General features: G+C 43.5%; 1 protein-coding gene across 1 annotated transcript in view; it reads left to right on the top strand.

Annotated features, from left to right (window-relative positions):
• Nucleotides 1–380: 380 nt before the first annotated feature.
• The window catches only part of RUFY4 (RUN and FYVE domain containing 4), a 123901-nt gene continuing 99723 nt past the window's right edge, over nucleotides 381–24558 (top strand). Inside the window, exon 1 of the mRNA XM_007935785.1 lies at nucleotides 381–426. Within this exon, the coding sequence (XP_007933976.1) occupies nucleotides 381–426 (46 nt within the window). The remainder of the gene's footprint in view (nucleotides 427–24558) is intronic.

Genomic DNA, 24558 nt, shown 5'->3' with positions numbered 1-24558 from the left:
CCTGAGTTCAAATTCTGGCCCCACCATTTATAGCTTTGTGACCTTGTAACTAACCCTCTCTTTGCCGTACCTTCTATGAACCTCACTGGGTTAGTGTGGGGCTGATGAGACACAGTATGCAAAGCACTTAGCACAGTGCCCGGCACCCAGGAACTCATCAGAGGCAGCGGCACCATCACCTTCACACACTGGTCACCAGAAAGATCTCTGTCTTTTCACCCAGTAGTTAACCTACTGTGTGACCCTAGGTAAGTCACTTTCCCTCTCTAGATCCCTGACTCTTCCTTTGTCTGAGGAGAAAGTTGGCAGCTAAGCCCAGAGAGTCCTTCCAGGGCCAGGACGGCCCAAGTTACAAGGAATCTCTTCATTTTCAAGAATCCATGGTGCAAGAAGGGGCTGTCCTCAAGGTCACCAGGGACCTGAAAGGTGAGTGTGTCCTGAGAGATTTTCTGAAACTGAGCTGGGGGAGAACTGAGGGGTGTGGGAGAGCCCGTCCTTTGGAGCCCTCACTACCTGATGTCTGATGGCTACTGTCCTCTCTGTAGCTGCTGTCTCTGCCATCCTCCAGGGACATGGGCATGGGCAGCAGTCGGTGACAGATGCCAGCGCTGAGCTGCACAGACTCTGTGGCTGCCTGGAGCTGCTGCTGCAGGTGGGGTCCTCTCCCCCTCTCCTGTCCCCTCTGCTCCAAGCCCCAATGACCATGGGAGGTTTTCCCAGATGCTGAGGGAAAAGCCACTGCCTCCCTTTGTTACTATGTACTGTCTCTTCTTCCTGGGAGTCAGCAAGTCCGTCCTGATGTCTAAAGTCATGGTGGGGTTGTTGTACGGGGGCTTTCATTTCAGCCTGGGAAGTGGGATTAGACAAGGCTGGGCGGGGTGAGGCCTGGGAAGACTAGAGCTTCAGAGCATGGATGTGCTGACAAGGGCCCTTCTGCTGCTGGTCAGAACCCCAGTCCTAACTAGCACTAGCTTTTATTGAGGAATTACTGCGTGCCAGGCTAACCCTTTATTTGTTCTGCTTAACAGATGACAGAGGCCCGGGAGCCCAGAAACCAACCCAAAAAAGCCCCTGGGGCCCCTCCCACCATACACTCAGCTGAGCTGGGTGAATTGGTCAGCAAAGATTCCGATGATTCAGGCTCTGAATGAACACAGGGCCCTTGCCCACTCCTGAGCCTTCTGTGGGGATCAGACAGGGTGGAGGCTGCAGCTGGGAGGCCCCTCGCCACTCCCTGAGGCTGAGGAGCCACTGGATCACAGACAGCTGTCCTGCCATCTGTCATTCTATGGTCATTCAGTCACTCCACACACACTGAGTGCTTACTTTGTGCTTGTTCTATATGCCAGAAATATACTCATGGGCAACGCAGTCTAATCCCTGCCCTTATGGAGCTTGTGATCAACACAATAAGTAAAAGAAATAGAATGTTAGATTGTAAGACATTCTAAGAGGAAAAACTCAAGTAGAGAAAAGGGATGGGAAGTGATGTCCAGGGAAGGCTTCCTTGAAAAGGTGACGTTTGTTTAAAGACCCGAAGGAGGTGAAGAGCAAGCTGTTTGGATACATGACAGCAGGGTGCAGGATATGTGACAGAACAGAAAGGCCACTGCTTGGTGATGCGACAGAAGAGGACACAGCAAGAGCAAAGGCCCTGAGGTGGGCACGTGCCTGGCGGGTTCTAAGAACACCGGGGAGGCTGTTGTCGGACCGGTGGAGTGAAAGAGGGAGAGGGTGTAGGGAAAGGTCAGAGGAGGACAGTGGCTGGGTTAAGGAGAGCCTGGTAGGTCATCCTGAGGACTTGTCTTTGATTCAATTGAGATGGAAGCCATTGAGGGATCTGGGCAGAAGAGGGTTAGGATCTGCCTTGCATTTGTTTGTTTATGTGTCAAATATGCATTTATTTGTGACAATTCAGAGGTTTTTAGTGTATTCACAGAGTTGGGTATCCATTGCCAAAATCAATTTTGGATCATTTCCATTGCCCTCAAAAGAAACCCTCTACCCATAGCAGTCACTCCCCATTTCTCCCTAAGTGCCCCAGCTCTGGGCAACCATTAATCTACTTTCTGACTCTGTGGATTTGCCTTTTCTGGACTGACTCATTTTAAAAGGTCCATGCTCATCATTTTGTGGAGCTGGACTGTCGGGAAGCAAGGGTGGAGCAGGGAGGCCAGTGAGGAGACCGCTGCAGTTGTGCAGCTGGGGAGACGTGGTGCCCTAGACCAGGCTGGTGGCAGCGGAGGTGGGGAGAAGTGGCTGGACTTGGGATAGATTTTGAGAGTAGGACTCCCTGAGTTATTGGACGTGAGTTCTGAGAGAAAGACAGAAGTCACGTGTGACCCAAGATTTATTTATCTAACAAACTGGAAAGAGAGTAACTATTAATGAAGATGGAAAAGGCTGTAGTGGAGCAGGTTTGTGGGGAAGGTCCAGGAGTTTCATTTTGAACACGTTGAGTTTGAGGCTCTTGTTAGACTTTTAAATGGAACTGGGTAACATTTGTGTGTGGAGATCAGGAGAGCAGTCTGGGTTTGGGATACACACTTGATTTCTGGGAGTCAGAGCTGAGGACAAACACCATACTCCTGATAAAAGGGACTGTGTGCATCAAGCTGGTGATGGGCATCTCTCTATCAGTGAGTAGAAGTGGCCAGGGACCCATTCATTCCACAATAATATTTAGTGTGTCTCTATGATGTGCAAAGTAAGCACAGGGGATACAACAGTGAATCAAACAGGCATTGTCTGCTCATGAAAACCTGGGAGACCAGCGGTAAACAAACAAATAGAAATAAAATGTCAGGTAGTGTATTAGTGTCCTAGGACCGCAGTAACAAAGTGTACCACAAACAGAGTGGCTACAAGCAACAGACATGTATTCTCTCCCCCTTCTGGAGGCTAGCAGCCTGAAATCAAGGTGTTGGCAGGGTCTTGTTTCCCCCAAAGGTATTAGGAGAGGATGCGTCCTTGCCTCTTCTAGCTTCTGTGGTGATCAGCAATACTTGGCTTCCTTTGGTTTATAGATACTGCACTCCAATCTCTGCCTCTGTCTTCCCATGGCCTTCTGCCCTGTGTCTCTGTGTCCAAATTTCCCTCTTCTTGTAAAGACATAAATCATTGGATTTAGGGCCCACCCTAATCCAATATAACCTCATCTTAATTGATTATCTCTGCAAAGATCCTACTTCCAGATAAGGGCACACCCACAGGTTCCATGACATGAATTTGGGGGGACACTCTTCAATTCAGTACAGGTGCTTGGAGAAAAACAAAGGCAGGAAAGGGGATAGAGAGAGACAGAGTAGTGGTTTAGATGTGGGGTCGGGAAGCCCTCTCTGAGGGCCAGAGTGAGGCCCTCCTATAAGAAACCATGAGGAGGTTTTGAGAAGTCCTTGAAACAGTTAACGTGCCTGGGCTGCTAACCAAAAAGTTGGAGGTTTGAGTCCACCCAGAGGCACCTCGGAAGAAAGGCCTAGCATCTACTTCTGAAAAATCAGCCACTGAAAACCCTCTGGAGCACAGTCCTCTTCTGGCACATGTGGATGGAATCATTGTGAATCGGAGTTGACTTGACAGCAACTGGTTTGGAAGGTTTTGAGCAAGGAGATCTCATGGACTGACCTAGGTTTTTAAAGAATCACTCTGGCTGTGGAGTGGAGGACAGGGTGGGCAGGGGTGGGAGATTATGTGAACAGTCCCAAGCTAGATGCCAAAAGGAGTGCAGCAGCCCCTCCAGACAGCAAGCCCCTTGGAAGAACCGCTGGGAACTGTGAAAATGGACTTGGAACTGAGACGTGGGGTTCTAATCTGACTTCATGATTGTGGGACCCTTGAAAAGTGGTCTCCCCTCTCTGGGCCTCAGGTTCCTGAATTGCAAAATGAGACGGTTAAATCTGTAAGGTTCCTCCTTTCATGCTCTGTGAGGTCTTCTTTCCAAGTGTGTGGTTTTCCTCTGCCCTTGAGTAAGACTCCAGCAAAGGAGAGCAGTGAGCTCCTTTGTGATACTTCCAAGGGTCATGAGGGCTCAGCCATCTCTGTTCCCTGGGCACGGGTGCCCCAAATCACTGGTGATTAGGGCCCAGGTGGATAAAGGAGATAGGAAGAATTTAGAGGTGGACAGGTCTGCATTCAAATTTCTGATCCTCCCAGTCATCATGCTGTGTGAACTCGGATGAGTGTCATGCCCCCTCTAAGACTCTATATTCTGCCCTGTAAAATGAGGATCGTATTATCTATCACGCAGTATTGTGACAGTTCTGTGAAACAAGACTGTAAAGCACAAAGCTCAGTGTCTGGCACATAGTAGCTGCTCAGTAAAGTTTAATGCCTTCTATCTCCTCTTCTGCACTAGGAGTGCCTGTCACCCCTTGCCTAAAATGCTTCCATGGTTCCCCTTGCATTGAGATTAAAGTCCACTCCTCTTAGGGAAGATCAAGCCCTCCCTACTCCTTAGCTCATCTCCTGCCCCTCTCCGCACTGTCCGGGGCATCCCAGCTTCACTAGCCGCCTTTCAGTTCCTCCAACAAGCCAAGTTCTTTCCAACTTGCAGACCTCTGCCTGTGTGCTTCACCAGCTCTCTTCCTTCTTCCCATATTTTAGGTCTGCTTGAGTGTTACCTTGTCTGAGAAATCATTCCTGAGTACACTCTCTCGTCTCTCTCTCAGCCTCTCATTTATTTCTGCCATACACTTAGTTAAACTGTTTTAATGGTCTATCACTTGTTTTAACCACAGCCTTGACCAAATATAAACACTAGGGCAGAGACTCTAACATGTACAACAGTAATTGGCAACCAGTAGGTGTTTAATATAGCCACAACAATAAACTCAAATATACCAGTGGTCTGGGAGATGGCGCAGGACCAGGCAACATTTCATTCTATTACATATAAGGTCTCCGTCAGTTGGAGTTGACTCAATGGTAACTAATAACAAGCCCCTCTGGAAAAAACCCTCCAGATCTGTTGTTTTTCAGTTGATTCCAACTTATGATGACCCCATGTGTTACAGACTAGAACTGAGTCCCATTGGATTTTCTTGGCTGTAATCTTTACCAGGCCTTTCTTCCATGCTGATGCTGAGTGAGTTCAAACCACTAATTTTCCAGTTAGTAGTCAAAGTGTAAACCTTCTGCACCACCCAAGGACCTTACAGTAACAACAACAGGTGCTTAGTAAGAGTTCCCTCCCACCCCAAAGACACACACACACCACAGTGATCATATTACTGCTCACACTGGACACAGCAAGGGCCCAGGATCACAGTGAAAGTAAGATGGTTCAGGAAAGTTAAAGTTAGCTGCTAAGAAATGAGAAAGCTGAAGACCAGAATGTTTGTTAAAAAACCAAGCATGGCCCTGCATCCAATGCCTGGCCATCAGTGATGCACCCTTCTACAACTCCAGCGGCCGTCTATTCTTGGTTTGTTTTCTTGACCCACCCAGCTTTCTTCTCTGCAGTGTGCTACATGGAAGTATTTTAAAAATTAGTAATTCAATTCATTGTTAAGCCTTTTCTCCTGAAACACACACAAGCACAGGGTGCATGCATGCTCACACACATACACACACATACATATATTCTGAGGCTGTGGGTGCACACCAATGCACACTCACCCTTAAAACACCCTCCTTTCTGAGCAATGGAGTAAGATGCTAGGACATGGGTCAGGATTTTTTTCCAATTCTGGTGGATTTTTTGGAAACTTCTAGGAAGCCACTAAAGACAAAAAGCAAAGGCAAGAGTAGCACTGTAGAGGTGCCAAGGCCAAAACTGAAACAGAATTTGGGAAAACCATATTTTTAATATTACTTTTTTCATTGAAAAGACAATGTAGCATAATTTAAAAAATATTTTTGAGAAAAACTCAGCCCAAATCCTACCTCCCCACTGAACCACAATTGTTTTCCGTGGGCTCGGTTCCCCTGCCTGGGCTCCTAGATGTTCACGTTTCTTCAGAGAGATGCTGTGATTATGAACATCACTTCAAGAAAATTGCATTTTATGACAATGGGCCTCTCGAAGAGTATGAAGGAATGGACACTGGGAGGAGGTAACTATGGGGAGGAAGTGGGAGGGGAGCTGCTGCATTGTAAATTTTGGTCAATGACATGAGACAAAGTATATGTGAACTGCTGTATGAAAAGTGAATTTACTCTGTAAATCTTCACCCAAATCCTAATAAAAAAAAAAAATTAATTCCCAAGGTGATACAAAAAAAAAAAGAAAATTGCATTTTAAAATGGAAGTGTTGGTTCATCCCTTCTAAAGGGATAGGCAAGGCTAAGCCCAGATTTCATTTCTCTGAACAGTTAGTGAGAAGTCAGATCTGGATGGGTCAGGCCACCCACAGTGCTCAGTTTGGGGTACATAGGGAGCTCTGGTAGCATAGTGCCTAAGGCACTGACTGCTAAGTAGAAGGCTGGTGGTTCAAACCGACCAGCTACTCCTCAGAAGGAAGGTTGGACAATCTACTTCCATAGTGATACTGCCTCGGAAACCCAAGGAGGGGTCGCTATGAGTCGGGTCCAACTCCACAGCACATAACAACAACAACATGCATGTGTGTGTATGTGTGTGCATGCAAGTGTGCATGTGTGTGTGTGTGTACACATCAGCTTGGGGGAGAGCACCACAAGCTCCTCCTAAGGGGCTCCTGTTGGGCTTAGTCCTTGCTCAGAAAGGCAGATTCAGGCCTGTTTTCCTTCAATCCTTAATCTTCCTTCTGTTCTCAGGTGTCAGGAAAAGAGGGCCCAGCTGCAGACAGAGGCAGAGTGGAAGCAACAGGAGGCTGAAAGGAGGGATACCATGTGACAGGGGGAGCTTGGAGGGCAGCAGGACCTAGTCCAGGCTATGAAGAGGTAGGTGCGGGAACTGATCCAGTAAGAATGGGGACAGTGGAGGGTGAGGCTAGGGAAAGAGGGGAATGGGACATGGAGACTGGAACATGGAAGTTCTATTCCACCAACAATTATAATAGGAACTCTGGTGGAGAAAGAGTTACATGCTGGACTGGTAACCGAAAGGCCCACTGTTCTAACCCACCCTGTGGCTATGTGGGAGAAAGACCTGGCAACCAGCTCCAATAAAGAGTATAGCCTAGAAAACCCTATGAAGTATTCTACTCTGTCATATAAGGTCACAATGAGTCAGAATTAACTTGACAGACACAACAATAATTACCAAACAGGCTTCTGGATCTTTTATATGTGCTAACGGATTTCCTTTTTAGCCAACCCTTGCTGTTAACCTCATTTTACAGAAGAGGAAACCAAGGGTGAGAGAGGCTGACTTGGTCACCTAGGACACAGCATATAAATTGCATAGAGTCTTCTGACTGTAATGCACATCCCTTCTGCATGGTGCATCTACATACACACATACCGTTTAAGGTTAGAAGTGACCCATGGAAATTGAGAGAAGGAAGGAAAAAACACAGGGGTTAACAAGATGTATGCATGCCCTCTGCTTGCCTCCATGCTGTCAGCCTGTCCTGGGTCAGGTGTCTTAAGTTCCAGGGGCCAAGCTCATCAGGATCAATCCCAAACCACTGAGTTACTGAGGGATGGGGAAATATGTAAAGCATGGTTTCTGCCCTCCAGTCTAGTGAGGAAATACTTCACATACATAGAGGTCAGAAAGTAGGAGACCATTAGACTCAGGGTCCAGTAGAATTGAAAGGTTTCTGAAGGACCATCTAGGACTAAATCCTCTTGCACAAAATCTAAATGTTATTAAAGGTGACAAAAGGAAGAGATCAACTTGAAAAAGACAAACAAAGAATTTAAGGAATGACCTCCTCCAGAAAACTGTCAGTTAAGAGGAAGGGAGATATAAGAGTTAGCTATTTACCTCAGAAAACAATTTAAGGCAGTTAACAGTAAAAAGCATACATTATGGGATTGTTGAAGAAAAATAGAAGATCAAATGGAAGCTGTAATGGAAGAAGAAAAATATATACCCCAGAGTGGTTAGGATCAGGATGAGGGTTGGATTCAGCCTGAGTATCTTGGCAGCAGGACCAAAGAGGGAAACACAGAGAGTCACCCAAAGCTCACTCTCCATTCCAAGGAAATGTACCAGCTCATCAGGACAAATGTCTTTCCTGGCACTAAAGAAATCATCCACAGGAGTCCTCAGGCAGGAAACCAAAACTGTATAATACAACGTCACTGTTAGAAGTTTTGTGGAAGATGTGACCTAAGAAAAAGGAAAAAAAAAAAAAAAAAGCCACACAGTTTGACTTCTGGGTCAAGATGGTAGACTGACCACATGTCACCTATTCTCCATCCTGAGCGCTCACTAAAATGATAGTAAAAGCATAAAAAGTGTAACGGAGAGAACAATGGAGGAGCCAACCATAGGCAAGAGATGTCCGAGCATTTCCAGGTGCTGAGAAGTGGATGGAATAATGGATATTAATGAAGACCAAGTTAGAAATAGGCAGGAAGGACTTCTGGTAAGATGGAGAAATAGGCAGACAAACTACACAGACCCTCTTCAACAAAGAAAAGATAAATCACTTGACAGAGATACAAAAGATAATCCTGGAGCCCTGAACTTTGAAAGGAACTATACAGAAGTGGATTAAGCACCAACCAGTGGAAAAATCTGAACAAAAAGAGTGTGTACGGAGATGGTCAGAGCAGTGGACTGTCAGCTACTTGGGCAAGACCAACAGCCTGAATATTTCCAAGTGGTGTTGGGACCTGAGAATTGACCTAAAGATCAGCCCTGGTTGCCAAGGACTGTAGCGACAATTGCACTGGTGGCCTATGACTAGGAAGGGAAACAGCAAGGAGGGAGACAACCTGAGCTGTGGACTTTCAGCTGTCCAGAGGACACAGCCATTTAGATTGTTAACAAGCAGCAGCCATTTTGGATATTTAAAGTGACTGAGGGAATAGACATTTTGGATGTTTATAAGTGATGGCCATTTTGGATATTTAAAGTGACCCAGGGTGTAGCCATTTTGAATGTTTACAAATGGTGGCCATTTTGGATTTTAAAGTGACAGCATTCTCATTTGGATTCCAGGGACCTAAGAACAGGCTCTCTTTGCCAAGGACACCAGGGACACGTGGGAGGCTGACTATGGGAAAGGAAACAGGTGATAAGTGTATAAGTGCTGCCAATTAGTGGAAAGAGGAGCACAGCACAGTACCCTGCTTACATAGATAGCATACAAAGAAAATGAAAATCATGGGCAAATCACTCCAAAATAAATCATCAATTAAATATAAACACAAAAACGTTACAATCCCTCAGAGACAACAGAGCATCACAGTCCACACAAAGAAGAAAGATAAAGCAGGAGAAGCAAGAGACCAGGATATAGACCCAAAACACATCCCTGAGGAAGACACAGCATTGGAATTCCCTGATAAGGAATTCAAAAGAATTATATTTAGGTACTTTCCACGAATTGAGAGACATATCAAGGAAAACACTGACAAAATTGGAGAAAACTCCAGAACAATTTTGAAAGACGATACAAGAACAAAAGACAACATAAATGAAAAATTAGAAATGATACAAAATCTACAGACAGAAATCCAGAAGATTAATACTAAATTTTCAGAAATGGATAACACATTGAAAGGCCAAAGGAGTAGAATCGACTCAAAGGAAGATAGAATTAGTGAGATTGAAGGCAAATACCTCAATACTTCCTTGGAAAGGGATCAATAAGAAAAAAAGATCAAAACAAAATGAAGAAAGTATCAGGTTCATGTGGGATACCATCAAAAGGAATAATCTATGTGTAATCAGAATTCCAGAACAGGAAGAGACAGAAAATTGTCAAAAACTTGTTGGAAGAGAATTTTCCTGGTATGATGAAAGATGAGACTGTATCCATTCAAGAAGTCCAACAAACCCCAAACAGGATAGACCACAAAAGAAAATCACCAAGATATATCATCATCAAACTCACCAAAACTAAAGACAAGGAAAGAATCCTGAAAGTAGCACGGAAAAAAAACAAAAGTTACCTACAAGGGGCAACCAATAAGAATAAGCTCGGATTTCTCAGCAGAAACCATGCAGGAGAGAAGACAATGGGATGGTATATATAAAACTCTGAAAGAGAAAAACTTCCAACCAAGAGTTATATACCCAGCAAAATTGTCCCTCAAGTATGATGGTGAAATTTGGACATTTCCAGATAAGCAGAAATTAAGAGAATTTGCTAAAACCAGATCAACCATACAAGAGATGCTAAAGGGAGTCCTTTAGACAGAGAACCAACAACAGCAAATAATAACTGACCATTAACACACATGATGATATAACCCAGAAACCAACCCAGTTATACAAGTATCCAAAGTAAATAAGCCAACAAGATTGTAAACAGGGAACCAGAGACATCAATTGATGAATGAGGACAACTACAAACCAAAAAGAGGGAAAAAATTGTGTAGTTACAGAACTTCTAAATGGTAGGGAAGTCAAGACAACTATAAGATAGAACGTACTGTTCTAAATTTGGGAAGAAAATTATAAATCACAGGGTAACTTCAAAGAAAAATGATAAATCTTACATCAAAATAAAAAAGAAGACCAGCACAAATATTTAGCAAATACTAAAACAATAGCAATGAAGGAAGTGATAACACAATTCATAAACAAAATGAACTCAGCAAAGAAAATTATATGGAACAAAGAAATCAACAAGACAAAAAAACACATAACAAAATGATAGCAACAAATTCATACTTGTCGATAATTACATATCTGGCAAGAGACTTATCTCTAAGATTTATAGAAAACTCCAACACCTCAACAGCAAAAGGATTAAAAATCCAACTGAAAAATGGGCAGAAGACATGAATAGACACTCCACAAGGAGGATATTCATGGCCAGCAAATACATGAAGAGATGCTCACGGTCATTGGCCATCAGAGAAATGCAAATCAAAACCACAATGAGATACCTCTCACCCCAGCATTCATGGCAAGGTTCAACAACACAGAAAACAACAAATGCTGACAGAGATGTGGAGACATTGGGACTCTCATACACTGCTAGTGAAGTGATACAACCACTGTGGAAAGCAGTATGGTGATTCCTTAGAAAGCTGGAATTGGAGATATAATTTGACCCAGCAATCCCATTACTAGGTATATATCCTAGAGAGGAACAGATATATGCACATGCATGTTCATCACAGCACTGCTTGCAGTGGCAAGAGGTTGGAGGCAACCTATGTGCCCATTAACAGAGGAGGGGATGACCAAGCTGTGGTGCATACACACAGTGGAGCACTATGCAGCCCTGAGGAGTGATGTGGAGTCTGTGAAGTGCCGCAAGGCATGGATGGACTTGGAGGACATTGTGCTGAGTGAAATAAGTCTGTCACAGAAGGACATATATGTTGTTGTGGAGGGTCAAGGAAAGGTTTATATAAGAAGAGAAACTTTCTTTATTGGTTGCCAGGGGTGAGAGAGGAGTGGAGGGAACACTGCAGGGGGAAAAAAAAATGCAATGAGCTATGTCACTTTAGTTTTGTGTATTTCACTGTACATAAATTATATTTCAATAAAATGCATTAAAAAAAAAAAGAAATAGGCATGAAGAGGGTCAGAGCCCATCAGCCTTGCAGAAGTACAGGACTCAGAGACGCCAGGTACACAGAGGGCAGGAGTGAGATGGGCAGAAATCAGGAAAATTGATAACGTCAGTATAAAGAGCTGTCAGCACCCCCTACCTCCTACCTGCCTCCCCACCTGCAGAACATCCAGCAACCAAGGTTCCATCTTCCAGACAAACAATCAGAAGATCCTTCTTTAAGGAAAGTTAGAAGCCACAAAGAAAAGACCAGTGTGTTCTGGCGTTTGGGAGCTTGGTGTAAAAGGTATGTCCTCACACAACCTTGCTAAAGGGAAACCACTACTCAACCATCCCTGTCTACTGTAGACAGCTTCCATTTGTGTTTAGTGCTTCTTTCTTCAGCATGAAATGGTAAGCAAGAATCCTCAGACATTTAAAGACAGTCTGGAACACGAAGGGGAGAAACAAAGTTAAATAAGTAAACAACAAATCAGAGGAAAATAAAGATAATGGAAGAGGCAAAAAGTACTCAAAAACAAAGAAAAACTATTAATATTCCCCCAAAATTGAAGAGATTCAAGATGAGATAACCCCCTTGAAACAAGATTCTGTGGAAAGCAGCCATCAAAGGATAAGAAAAATTCTTAGAAATAAACAATACGATCATTGAATTTTCTTTAATTCACTAAAATGATTGGAAGAGAGAGAGAAGCAGACTCTCAGAAAGTAGAATAAAAAGCACAGAGAGATGAGAGATACGAAGAAAATCATTAGAGACACAAGGAGTCATACAGACAGTTATATCCTTTCTAACTGACATGAGCTCCAAAAAGGAAAGAATAAAATGGAGGAAATTACCAAATGAAAATACTAGATAATTTCTCACCTCAGATCTTCAGATTTAAAGATTTCACTGAATGATCAGCACATAAAAATAGGAACATAGAAAAGATCCACATCTAAAGACATCATTGGGAAATTTCAGTATAACGAAGACGAGGAGAATATACAAGAAAGGACAGCTCACCAATAAAAGAAGGGGCGGCAAAAGAATACCGGGAGTCAATGGTGGAATACTTTTCAAGTTCTGAGAAAAACTGACTTTTGCCCTAGCATTCCATGTGCAGCCAATCTATGAATCAAGTAGGGAAGATAACAGAGTAAAAATATCTGCTGAACAGACAGTTTCAGAAAATCCACCTCCTATACAACCTTTCTTAGGAAGTTAATTGAGGATGTGCTCCAGAAAAATAAGGAAGTAAGCCAAGAAAGAAGAAGATATGGCTCTAGCCCAGTACATAAGAAAAGGGAATTCTCAAGATGACAAGTGGGCATCAGGCCCAACAAGCAGCCAGTTCAAATTGTAGAATTATCAAGGACCTCCATCTCTCCATGTCCATTTCCATCTGTTTACCTTCACATGTGTGTATCCGTCTCCATTTCCCTATCAGAGAGTAGATCAACCTGAAGCACAAGGTCCAGCATCTGTCTCCTGTGGCCCCTGAATGCTGGGTCAGCTGCTGCAAGATCTTAGGCTGGCTGTCTCAGAGGTATCCATGCAGGTATGTGGGACGGGCACAGAATCTATCCTCTGAGACAGCCACAGCCCCCTTCCCACTCCAGAGAAGTAGGGGACACAGGAACTGGGTGTTTATAAAAGGCCTCGTAAAGTTGACTACTCATTTGATCCCATCTGGCTTTCAACACTAAGCAGAGATATGAACAAAAGCAGTGGAATGGGGTTCTGGAATAAGGGATTGTGCAACCCTTCGAGGAGTAGACTGATGAATGGGCTTCTTCTCTGGGAAGAGACTTCTTATAAAGGAGAATTTGCCCCATCACCTTCTTCTGCAAACACAGTGACAGGATAAGCCCTCAAACAAAGGAAAGTTAGCCATCAAGAGACAATACCCCTGAAGTTAGAGGACTCTGGAGGGGTCAGGAACCAGGAGATCCTTTAGGAAAGAGAAGACCTGAAATAGAGCAATGGCTTTTCTCCTGGGAAATAAGAAACAGGCAGGTGTACCTTGGAGATGCTTGAACTCCCTGAGTGCCTGCACGCCCCCTGTGCCAGGCTGCAGAGTTTCCCCCCTGTTCTGTCTCTGCCCCAGGCTCTGCGGAGGCCTGGTGTGCCATGCCTGCTCTGCGGATTACAAAAAGAGAGAGCACTGCTGCCCACTCTGTGTCCAGAAAGGAGATGCCCAGGCCACCTGAACAAGAACCACCCAGGACTGGCCTCCCCCTGCCGCCCCCACCCAAATGCTACGTTCCCTTGGCAATTCCCAGATCTCTAATCTGTCTAATCGTAACTTCTAGAAGGTAATCTAAGGCAGACTGTACTTATGTTACAGACTGTGGTGTGGGGAGTGGAAGGAGCACCAGACGGGAAGTCAGGAGACAGGGTTCAACCCTGACTACCACAGATGAGCTCTGCAACTTTGGCAAATACCTCAGTTCTCGGGGCTTTTTATCTAACATGAGGGAGTCTGGATTTCCCCTCTCTAAAGTCTCTCTGGCTCTGCAAATCCATGACTGTGAATAAGACCCCACTGGCCCTAGTATTTCTTTTCCACTTGCCCTCTCTCACCCAACTGTGGTGCCCACCTTTTCGGATTCATGAGAAGCACAGCCTGCACAGTCTTGAGTTTGTCAGTAGTTTCTCATCAGAAATCTCAATTTTGGGGTCTGTTTTTCTTTTTTTACCAGGTTTATGGAGTTCTTTTATGGAACACAGCAGTTAAACCATTCAGCTGCTAACCAAAATGTTGACAGTTCAAGCCCACCAGCCACTCCACAGGATAAAGATGAAGCAGTCTGCTTCTGTAAAGATTTATGGCCTTGGAAAACCTATAGGGCAGTTCTATTCTATTCTATAGGGTCATTATGAGCCAGAATTGACTCAATGGCAGTGTGTTTGGGTTTGGTTTTATTGAAGTATTATTGATATATAATAAATTTCACAAAAATTGTACACTTTGGTGAGTTTTTACTTTAATGTGTACCCATAAGGCCTCCAGGAGTCCCTGGGTGATGCAAACGATTTATGTGCTCAGCTGCCAAGGGAAAGATTGGGGGTTCAAACCCTCACAGAGGTACCTCAGGAGAAAGGTGAGCTCGTGGAAGTTTGAAAAATCAGCCATTGAAAACCTTGTGGAGGATAAATCTACTCTGATGCACAGGGGGGTCACATGAGTTGGAAACAACTCAATGGCAACTGGCGAACTTGTTATAAAACCGTCACCAAATCAAAATAATAAACACATCCACCAGACCCAAGGTTTCTTCATGCCCCTTTGTACTATCTCCCTCTTTTCTCTCCCCTCCTTCCCAACCAACCACTGATCTACTTCCTGACATTATAAATTAGTTTGCATATATTAGAATTTTATATAATTAAACAATACAGTATTTTACTCTTTATTACCTGCTGCTTTCATGCAGAATAATTCTAAGATTTCTTCATGTTGTTGCATATGTCAATAGCTCCTTTTTAATGCTGAGTAGTATCCATTTTATGGATATACCACAATTTGTTTATATATTTACCTGTTGCTGGATAATTGGGTTGTTTCCAATTTGGGGCCATCACAAATGAATCACCTACAAATACTTGTGATCGAATCTTTGTGTAGAATTATACTTCATTTACCCCCATCAGGCTAATATGCAGGAATGAAATGGCTAGATCACACAGTAGGTGTGTGTTTAACTTTTAAGAAATAGCCTCACCCTCAATGAGTGAGAGTTTGACTTACTCCACTGGGGCCCTTGTGGCAAGATACTGGTGTAAAAAGTTCCATGCTCCCTTCCCCTCACAGAAATCCCAAGAACCAAGCAGAATCTGGCAAAACCAATTCCATCAGAACCCTGAAAAATAATCACAGGTTTATAGCAACCAAGCTCACTCTGAATCAAGAAAAAGACTACTTCAGGAAAAGCTTTGTGGTGTTTTCTACTCAACCATGCCTCACCGCGCCCCAGCTCAATGGCAGTTTTGAAGTTGTAGCAGCCCACATTCCCAGACAGAGTTCATGGTCAGTGTAGTGCTTAAGGCACTTGACTGCTAACCAGAAGGCTGGTGGTTCAAACCCACCGGCCACTCCTCAGAAGGAAGATGGGGCAATCTACTTCCGTAGTGATACTGCCTCGGAAACCCAAGGAGGGGTCACTATGAGTCGGGTGCGACTCGACGGCACATAACAACCACAACAACCTCTGGAAAAAACAGACTAGACCATATTTACACATTATGGTGTTTGTCTGTTATAACCTGTCTGGGGGCTGCCTGAAGGACTGACTCAACGCTGGTCTCTCTTTTGCCTATCTCAAAGCACCCTCACAGCTGAAAAGTGGTGGCCATATTCTAAACACTATAACCACCTGTCACCACCTGGGGCTAAAGAGTGGGATTGAGACATGCAGTAGATGTCCAAGGACTGGGAAGAGAACCTGGCAAGAGTTTCTTCGGAAAATCAGGACATGCAAGAGCATCCACACATGTAGGAGAATTTAGAAAGCCATACACATACCCAGGGCAAGACATGTGCTAGAAAACACCTGAGAAGACCCTATGCTTTCACCTCTGGCTGGTCCCTGGGTTTAGCGCAAACCTGGCTAAGAGTTGAAGGACAGCCCTGGCACATAGCCAACCTGCAGAGACTGGGAGAGGTGTTTTGTTGTTTGTTTGTTTGTTTTACTCTTTACCAAAATACAAGCTGAACACAAGCTAAAGAATAGAGACTTCAGTAACCACACATGCCCAGGAAGGGAGTGTTTGCAAACACACAGAGGAAGTCACTAAACAAATGGATTACTTTAGCCTTCAGCCAAAAAAAAAAAAAAAAAAAGCAAACCCTGGGAAGAGAGAAATCTGATTTCTAGAGTTACCACATTGTTGTTGTTGTTGTTATTTGCCATCAAGTCGCCCCCGACTCATAGCGACCCCTCCTTGGGTTTCCAAGGCAGTATCACTACGGAAGTAGGATTGCCCAACCTTCCTTCCGAGGAGTGACTGGTGGGTTTGAACCTCCAGCCTTCTGGTTAGCAGTCAAGTGCCTTAGGCACTATGCTACCAGAGCTATTACAATACTTAAATATCCAACTATCATCAACAACAACAAAAAATCACAAGGCACCCAAAGAAACAAGTGGGCCCATTCCAAAGAACAAAATGAAGTGAAAGAAGCTGTCCCTGAGGAAACCCAGATGATGGACTTCTTACATCGAGGCTTTAAAACAACTAGATTAGGGGACACTAGCTTCTGTTAGAGGAGCTCTGGTGGCACAGAGGTTAAAGCATTCAGTTGCAAATCAAAAGACCAGCAGTATGTTCAGGTACTCTTCCCCAACACCAAAATTCAAAGGCATCAACTCTTCGGTTTTCCTTATTCATTGTCCAGCTTTCACATGCAGATGAGGTGATACCATGGCATGGGTTAGGCACACCTGAGTCATCAAAGTGGCATCTTTGCTCTTCAACACTTTAAACAGGTCTTTTGCAGCAGATTTGCCCAGTGCAATATGACATCTGATTTCCTGACTGCTGCTTCCATAGGTGTTGGTTTTGGATCCAAGTAAAATGAAATCTTTGAAAACTTCAATCTTTTCTCCTTGTATCATGATGCTGCTGTAAGTTCACTGAACACCCACAGTGAATGCTTGCTCAGGGCTGTTAAATCTACAAAGAATGCACATCTTTTGAAACAGTATTCTTGGAAGTACTATAATTGGGTGTCCATGAACTTACACAATAATAGTACTTTCAAGAATACTGTTTCAAAAGACATGCACATTCTGTGGGCTCTACTCTATGACAAGGCAGTTAGCCTCCCTACCCAAGCTCAAGGACAGACTTTACAACGCTGGCAAGCATTCACTCTCTCCTCCCACTCTGCTTCACATGCACTGTCCAGAGCCTCCACATCAACCAGGTAATCCTTGCAATGGACAGACCACCTGAACAGCCCATTCCCAACCTGGAGTCACATCCCATTAACATTGTATAGAGCAAGAGTTGCACAAAGCAATTCCTCCCCTGGAGAACCGGTAAGAACTTCTCTTTATCAAAGACAGTAACAAGGGAGGGGAAAACTGAAAGGAGGAAATAGGGAGCAAAGATGTGGCTTCCAAAGTGATTGGGGCAATAGAATCTGCTCTTCCCTAAAGGGCAGCAGACCTTTTAAGGTCTGCTTTAAGGTCAGACTTAATCAGATCAAGGTTCTTCTTAATTAGATCAAGGTTCTCATTATAGCAAAATAAATCATGTTCTAAAGGAATTCCACCTTGGAATTCAGAGCTGCCTGGTGAACTGACAAGTTGTCACAGCAGAAGCTATTTTCAGAGAGGAAGTAAGATGCTCCTAGAAGACAACTCATCAGCTGGGAATCAGGTCCAGGAATAGGGGATCTTGATCTTCTTCCCCTGTTGGGATGGGGTAGATGAGCAATGCTGAAGACAGCAGGGCCTCTGTGTCCTGGGCTGGCCTCCAGACCAACACTATCGTGAAAAGTCCCCACTGAATACAGAGGAGATCAGAAAAGCCCTAAAGAGAAACTAGAAAAGCTCATTAAACTTCGGGGACTCTGGCAGAGTATACCCCAAAGGTCTCCACAGACCACCCTGGAACCATGGCCCTGAGAGAGCACCAGTCTTTCAGCAACAGCTCCAGGACTCATGCCCGGCAACAGTGGCACCCAGAAGGAGCATGTGGAAGACACCTCCAACAGCCTGTAAAAGGGCTGAAGTTGTACAGGAGCAGGTGGGGTCTGAACCAGCAAATTGGTTGTTACTGTTGATGTGACTAATGTTGTACTCACAGACTAGGGATACCCTGGGAAATGTAATTAAAAAAAAAAAAAAAAAAACCCAAACTTATTGCCGTCGAATTGAATCAGACTCATAGTTACCCCTCCTTGGGTTTCCAAGGCAGTATCACTACGGATGTAGATTGCCCAACCTTCCTTCTGAGGAGTGAGTTGTTAAAGTAAGGGAATATTATTAATAACTAAGCTTTGTTTACAGATGTAAACCAGGAAGTCCTTCAAAAACAAGGATGCATGTTCTTACTACCTCTAAAACACCATCTCAAATTGAAGATGAGCTAAGATTCCTCAGACAACAGGAAAGTTTCTCCCATCCATCCAAAATATTTAAAGTTTATATTTGTAAGAAAGGGGAACGGTTTCATTTACTTACAAATACAGAACCCCAGTCTACTTAAATTTTTCAACATCAGTAACTTCTCCAATGTGACTAAACAATAACGCATCACTCCTCCAACCAAATTGAAGAATAATACAGAAATAACTAAGAAGTCATATATCTTAACTAAGCAGTTTGTAAGAATAACTAATAAGACAGAGAAGTTTTCAACTTCTTTTTTGTTGGCAAAACCAGATGACCTTTTCTTTTGGGTAACTCCATGCTTTAGGATCAAAGTTTTAACTGCTCTTGGAGACCATGGATTGATGAGGCATTGCTTGGGAGTTTCTCAGTTACTATATCTTCTTTCACTGTGGTTTTGATGACTTCAGACACTCCATTGGTTCCAAGGATACAAGGTAAACTTAAAAATACTTCACTATTTATATCATAATATCACTTTGCTAAAACTGATACAGAATGCACTTTCTTTATTGTTCACATACTGTCAACCAGGTCAGCTATTGACAGTCCAACAGACCAGGATCTTTGACCTTTCACCTGTAACAGTTCCATGGCTCTGTTGGAAAGCTGCACCTTACAGTTCTGACTCACTTCTTTTTGGCCACTCCATGTGGGCGCTTTGTCCTCTCCTTGCTCACCAACAACCTATACTTCTTCTTTTCCTGAAGTCTGTGTTTCAAAACATTTGTAATAATATATTGTAATCTCTGTGAATCCAGATTACATCCAATTCCAATCACTCAATTTTCAGGAAATGCACTCAGCTTCCATGTCACATAAGTCATGATTTCCACTGGCTGAGATGTAACAAGCAGGACACCATGTTGACTATAATGTCCCAGAGCTGGGACAAGGGCTCTGAACATATCGACATTGCTGTGCACCACATCAGTGTAGGACTGAGAACTTAGTTAGCTTTGTAATTTGAATCCTTAGATAGGAGATGAAAAAAAAAAAAAACTAATTTTCTTTGGAGTTCTCGAGATCTGTAGACCATCTTTAAACCTATAGCAGCAATAAACACTTATCTGTAATATGCATTATTTTAAATTGCTAAACTAGAAACACATTGGGAGTATTTTAAAAGTGAAACTTTTTTAAAGAAAATTATTCTTTGGCTTTTATCTTGAAAACATGAACAGCAAAAGGCCCGGTATGGATTTACAAAGTCCATAGGTGTACCTTCAAAGATGTGAATGTTTCTTCTGGTAAAAAGTTTTTATTTTCTTCTTCTAAATTAATTAGGAGCTCTGGTAGCATAGTGCTTAAGGCACTTGACTGCTAACCAGATGGCTGGCAGTTCAAACCCACCAGCCACTCCTCAGAAGGAAGGTTGGGCAATCTACTTCCGTAGTGAGACTGCCTCAGAAACCCAAGGAGGGGTTGCTAAGAGTCGGCTCCGACTCGACGGCACATAACAACAACAACAACAGAAAGAACATCCTGTTCCACACGCAGGTGCTCTTTCCATTACTTGAAATTCTATTACTTACTCATTTGTTTTCTGTTGGGGTCCCCACTACCCCCATAACCACCATGTAAGTTGAACAAAGGCAGTTACTTTGTCTTGTTTATTGCTGTATTCCAGTGCCTAGAAATATTGGTGCTTAACAAATATTTGATAAACGAATGAATGAGTGTTCATATGCAGTTAAGTATTACTTGATTAACAGCTGAAAAGAGATAGACAGGAAGGCAAGGAAGTTTTGTGTTGTTGTTGTCGTCAGCTGCCATCTAGTCATCTCTGATTCATAGTGACACTGTGCACAGCAGAACGAAATGCTGCCTGGTCCTGTGCCAACCTAATGATCCTTGTTATAGCTGAGCCCATTGTTTCAGCCACTGTGTCAATACATCTCATTGAGGGCCTTCCCCTTCACTTTACCAAGCATGATGTTCTTCTCTAGGGAATGGTTCCTTCTGACAACCTGACCAAAGTAAGTGAGATAAAGTCTGGCCATTCTCATTTCCAAGGAACACTCCAGCTGCACTTCTTCCAGGACAGATTTGTTCATCCTTTTAGCAGACCATGGTACTCTTAGCATTCTTCTCCCACACCACAACTCAAAAGCATCAACTCTTCTTTGGTCTTCTTTATTCATTGTCCAGTTCTCACATGCGTAAGAGGTGATTGAAAATACCATGGCTTGGGTTAGGCACAGCCTAGTCTTCAAGGAGACGTCTTTGCTCTTCATCACTTGAAAGAGGTCTTTTGCAGCAGATTTGCCTAACACAATATGTTATCTGACATCTTGACTGCTGCTTCCATTGGTGTTGATCGTAGAACCAAGTAGTATGAAGACCTTGACAACTTCAATCTTTTCTCAAATGTGATATTGATGATATTGTTTGATAATTTCCACATTCTATGGGATCACCTTTCTTTGAAATGGGTACAAATACGGATCTCTTCCAATCAGCTGGACAGTTAGCTGTCTTCCAAATCTCTTGGCATACCCAAGTGAGTTCCTCCAGTGGGGCATCTGTTTGTTGAAACATCTCAGTGGATATTCCATCAATTCATGGAGCCTTGTTCTTTGCCAATTCCTTCAGTGCAGCTTCAACTTCTTCCTTCACTATCATTGGTTCTTGATCATATGCCACCTCCTGAAAAGGATGAACATCAACTATCTTTTTGGTACAGTGACTCTGTGTATTCCTTCCATTTTCTGATGTTTCCTGCATCATTCAATATTCTGCCCATAGACTCTTTCAATATTGCAACTGGAGCCTTAAATTTTTATCCTCAGTTCTTTCAGCTTGAGAAATGCTGAGCATGTTCTTCCCTTTTGATTTTCTAATTCCAGGTCTTTGCACATTTCATTATACTAATTGCCTTTTTCTTCTTGAGCTGCTCTTGGAAATCTTCTATTCAGCTCTTTTATCTTGTCATGTCTTCCATTTGCTTTAGCTACTCTCTGCTCAAGGGCAAGTTTCAGAGTCTCTTCTGACATCCATTTTGGTATTTTCTTCCTTTCTTGTCTTTTTAATGACCTCTTGCTTTCTTCATGAATGATGTTCTTGATGCCATCCCACAATTCCTCTGGTTTTCGGTCATTAATGTTCAGTGCCTCAAATATATTTTTTAGATAGTCTCTAAATTCAGGAGGGATAAATTCAAGCCATATTTTGCAACTACTGGTAACTCTTTTTTTCCAACTTTTGCATTACAATCACCAGTGATAATGAACACATCTTGATTGCATGTTCTATCAATTTCAGACTGCAAAAGTTGGTAGAAATCTTCAATTTCCTCACCTTTGGCTTTGGTGGTTGGTGCATGGATTTGAATAATAGTAGTTTTGTAGGGTCACAAATTCAGATATCTCTGAGGATCAAGCAAGTACAGAACTGTTGGAATCCAATCAGGGTAAACCTGTAAGTCTGCAAAGTGTGAATGACATGGAATGTGTTCCATCTAAATGGACAGTTGAAGTCCAACTCCAACCAAGTAATGCTACACAAAAAGGTGATGTCAGAGCTTGCAATATTTCAAGAGCTAGAAATTTGAATTTCAAGTCAAATATCAAGATTGTAATATGTCAGCTCTCACCATTCTTTATCATGATACTTTACGTATTAGAAGCCCTCGTGGTTCAGTGGTTAAGAGCTGTGTTAAAGCAAAAGTGAGTCCATATTCAGACATGTTCTGTAGAAACCCTTTTATTAAGCCTTGACAGGACAAAGGCAAAACAAAGATAACCATTCAGGATGAGGGAAATCATCAGCATGTACACAGTATAGAAAGCTGAATAGTATCTGCTGAGTCATGGCCATGGAGCTAATTATTTATGATTGAAAACCAAGGAAATCATCACAGAATCATAATTGGTGGCAAACTGATTCATCACCATCACAGGTGGGACTACAGAAGTGGGGAAAGATTCATGATTGGGCTACATCCGTAATTGAAGATTAAAAAGGGTTACAGGATTGGTCCTGGGGCTTGACTACCTGGTTAGGGGGTGGTCCAGATTTGACTCATGACCATGTGGCCTGAGTCATAGCCACAGGGTGGCTACAAGACAATACCAGGACCCCAAACTTAATTTAAATTAGAAAAGACACACTCAGGCACATTTCCTAGTTCTTTGTGTCCATACAATCTACTTTCAACCATATTCTTCCTTAGTGAAAACTGCCCCCACCCCTACATTTGTCCAGAGACTCTTCTATGCATAGCCATGATGTTGAAGCTCAGAAAAAACTCAACTGGCATCTGAACTTATGTCAAGACTCAAAATGGAGTTAGAACTTCCATTGTAGACCACAGCCTTCCACAAACCCAAGTGCTTTAGAATTTGAGCTCCAGTGCACTACGCATAGCCACAATGTTGGTCTGAAGGGCAGAAAGAACTCAAATTGGTGTCTGAACTTATGTCAAGACTCAAAATGGAGTTAGGGCCCAAATGTAGACTGCAATCTTCCACAAACCAAATGCTTCAGAATGTATGTTCTGATACAGTGCTTGGCTGGTAACTGAAAGGTTGTTTCAGAACCCATCAGCTGCTCTGCAGGAGAAAGATATGACAGTCTGCTCCTGTAAAGATTTATAGCCTTGGAAACTCTATGGGGCAATTCTACTCTGTCCTATGTTGTTGTTGTTGTTGTTATTTGCCATCGAGTTGGCCCCGACTCATAGTGACCCCTCCTTGGGTTTCTGAGGCAGTATCACTACGGAAAGTAGGATTGCCCAACCTTCCTTCCAAGGAGTGGCTGGTGGGTTTGAACCGCCAGCCTTCTGGTTAGCAGTCAAGTGCCTTAGCCACTATGCTACCAGAGGTTGCTATAAGTTGGATGCGACTCCATCGCAGAGGGTTTGTGCAAAAAGAACATGAAGTCAGCATCTTCTGACCTCCTCCAGTCTGATGAGAGGGAAACAGTCACTATCAACAGCCCAGGGCTTATTCCTGTGAGGCCAGACATGCCACCACCTTCCAGCCTTTTTACCAACTCTGCTACCAACTGTCCCTTCCACGGCACTCACTGCTTCTCTGCTAGGTTCGATAATTTATTGCAATGGCCACACAGAACCTGCAGACAATACTCACTATCATGGGGTTTATTAGGGAAGTAACAGGATACAATTGGGTTCAGGAATGTGCTCAGGATACAATCTCCTCTGCTATGCCCTCAGGCATGCTTCTCTGGCCCTTTGGCCTCTTGGCCTGGCCTCTGCCCTCTTCCGGCAAGTGTTACAAAGCTCTTTTAGCTCTGCTGATAGGTACACCTACCTGCACCCCATTCCAACAGCAGCCTCTTGCCCACAGGCACTAAGCGTTTCCACCTTGTGGGCCAGGTAAGCCCGCTGCTCTGTCTCATGCCTCTTGGTTTCTCAGCCAGGTCTCTGCCAGGGCATCTCTGCCAAGGGAAGTCCAGTGCAGGGATCTTGGGTTCAAGGACGTGCTCCACTTCTCTTCCAGCTCTTTTCTCTTGATGGAAGAGAGATCCCCCTTTCTGCCTCTAGGAAGACTCATTTTAAGCCTGGCAGAGTGACAAAACTAACCAATCCCAACATCAGAGTTCTACACACCTTATTTGCGTGGTCCCACTCAGTAATCCAGTGGGAGTTACAAAAGCTTTGGCTAGAAAAGCCATGGCAAGTAATTCACTGCATGGCAGTTTGGTTTTGGTTTAGTTTTAAATGAATAATAACATTACAGTTTGTGTGTTCAAAGCTTACTTTCTGCAAATATGTCAATGTTGTTGTTAGGTGCTGTGGTAGGTCAGTTTGTGTATCAACTTGCCTGGGCCTGGTTGAGTGGCTGGGCAGCTGGATGTAGTATTCCCCATGATGAGACTGGTAATCAACTCCATAGTGGAATCTACTGTGAGCAGCTGA

This window comes from Orycteropus afer, unplaced genomic scaffold (genome assembly GCF_000298275.1).
Source record: "Orycteropus afer afer isolate SDZICR_OR568_19922 unplaced genomic scaffold, OryAfe1.0 scaffold00002, whole genome shotgun sequence".
Taxonomy (NCBI): domain Eukaryota; kingdom Metazoa; phylum Chordata; class Mammalia; order Tubulidentata; family Orycteropodidae; genus Orycteropus; species Orycteropus afer.
This window is presented reverse-complemented; position numbering and strand designations above follow the sequence as displayed.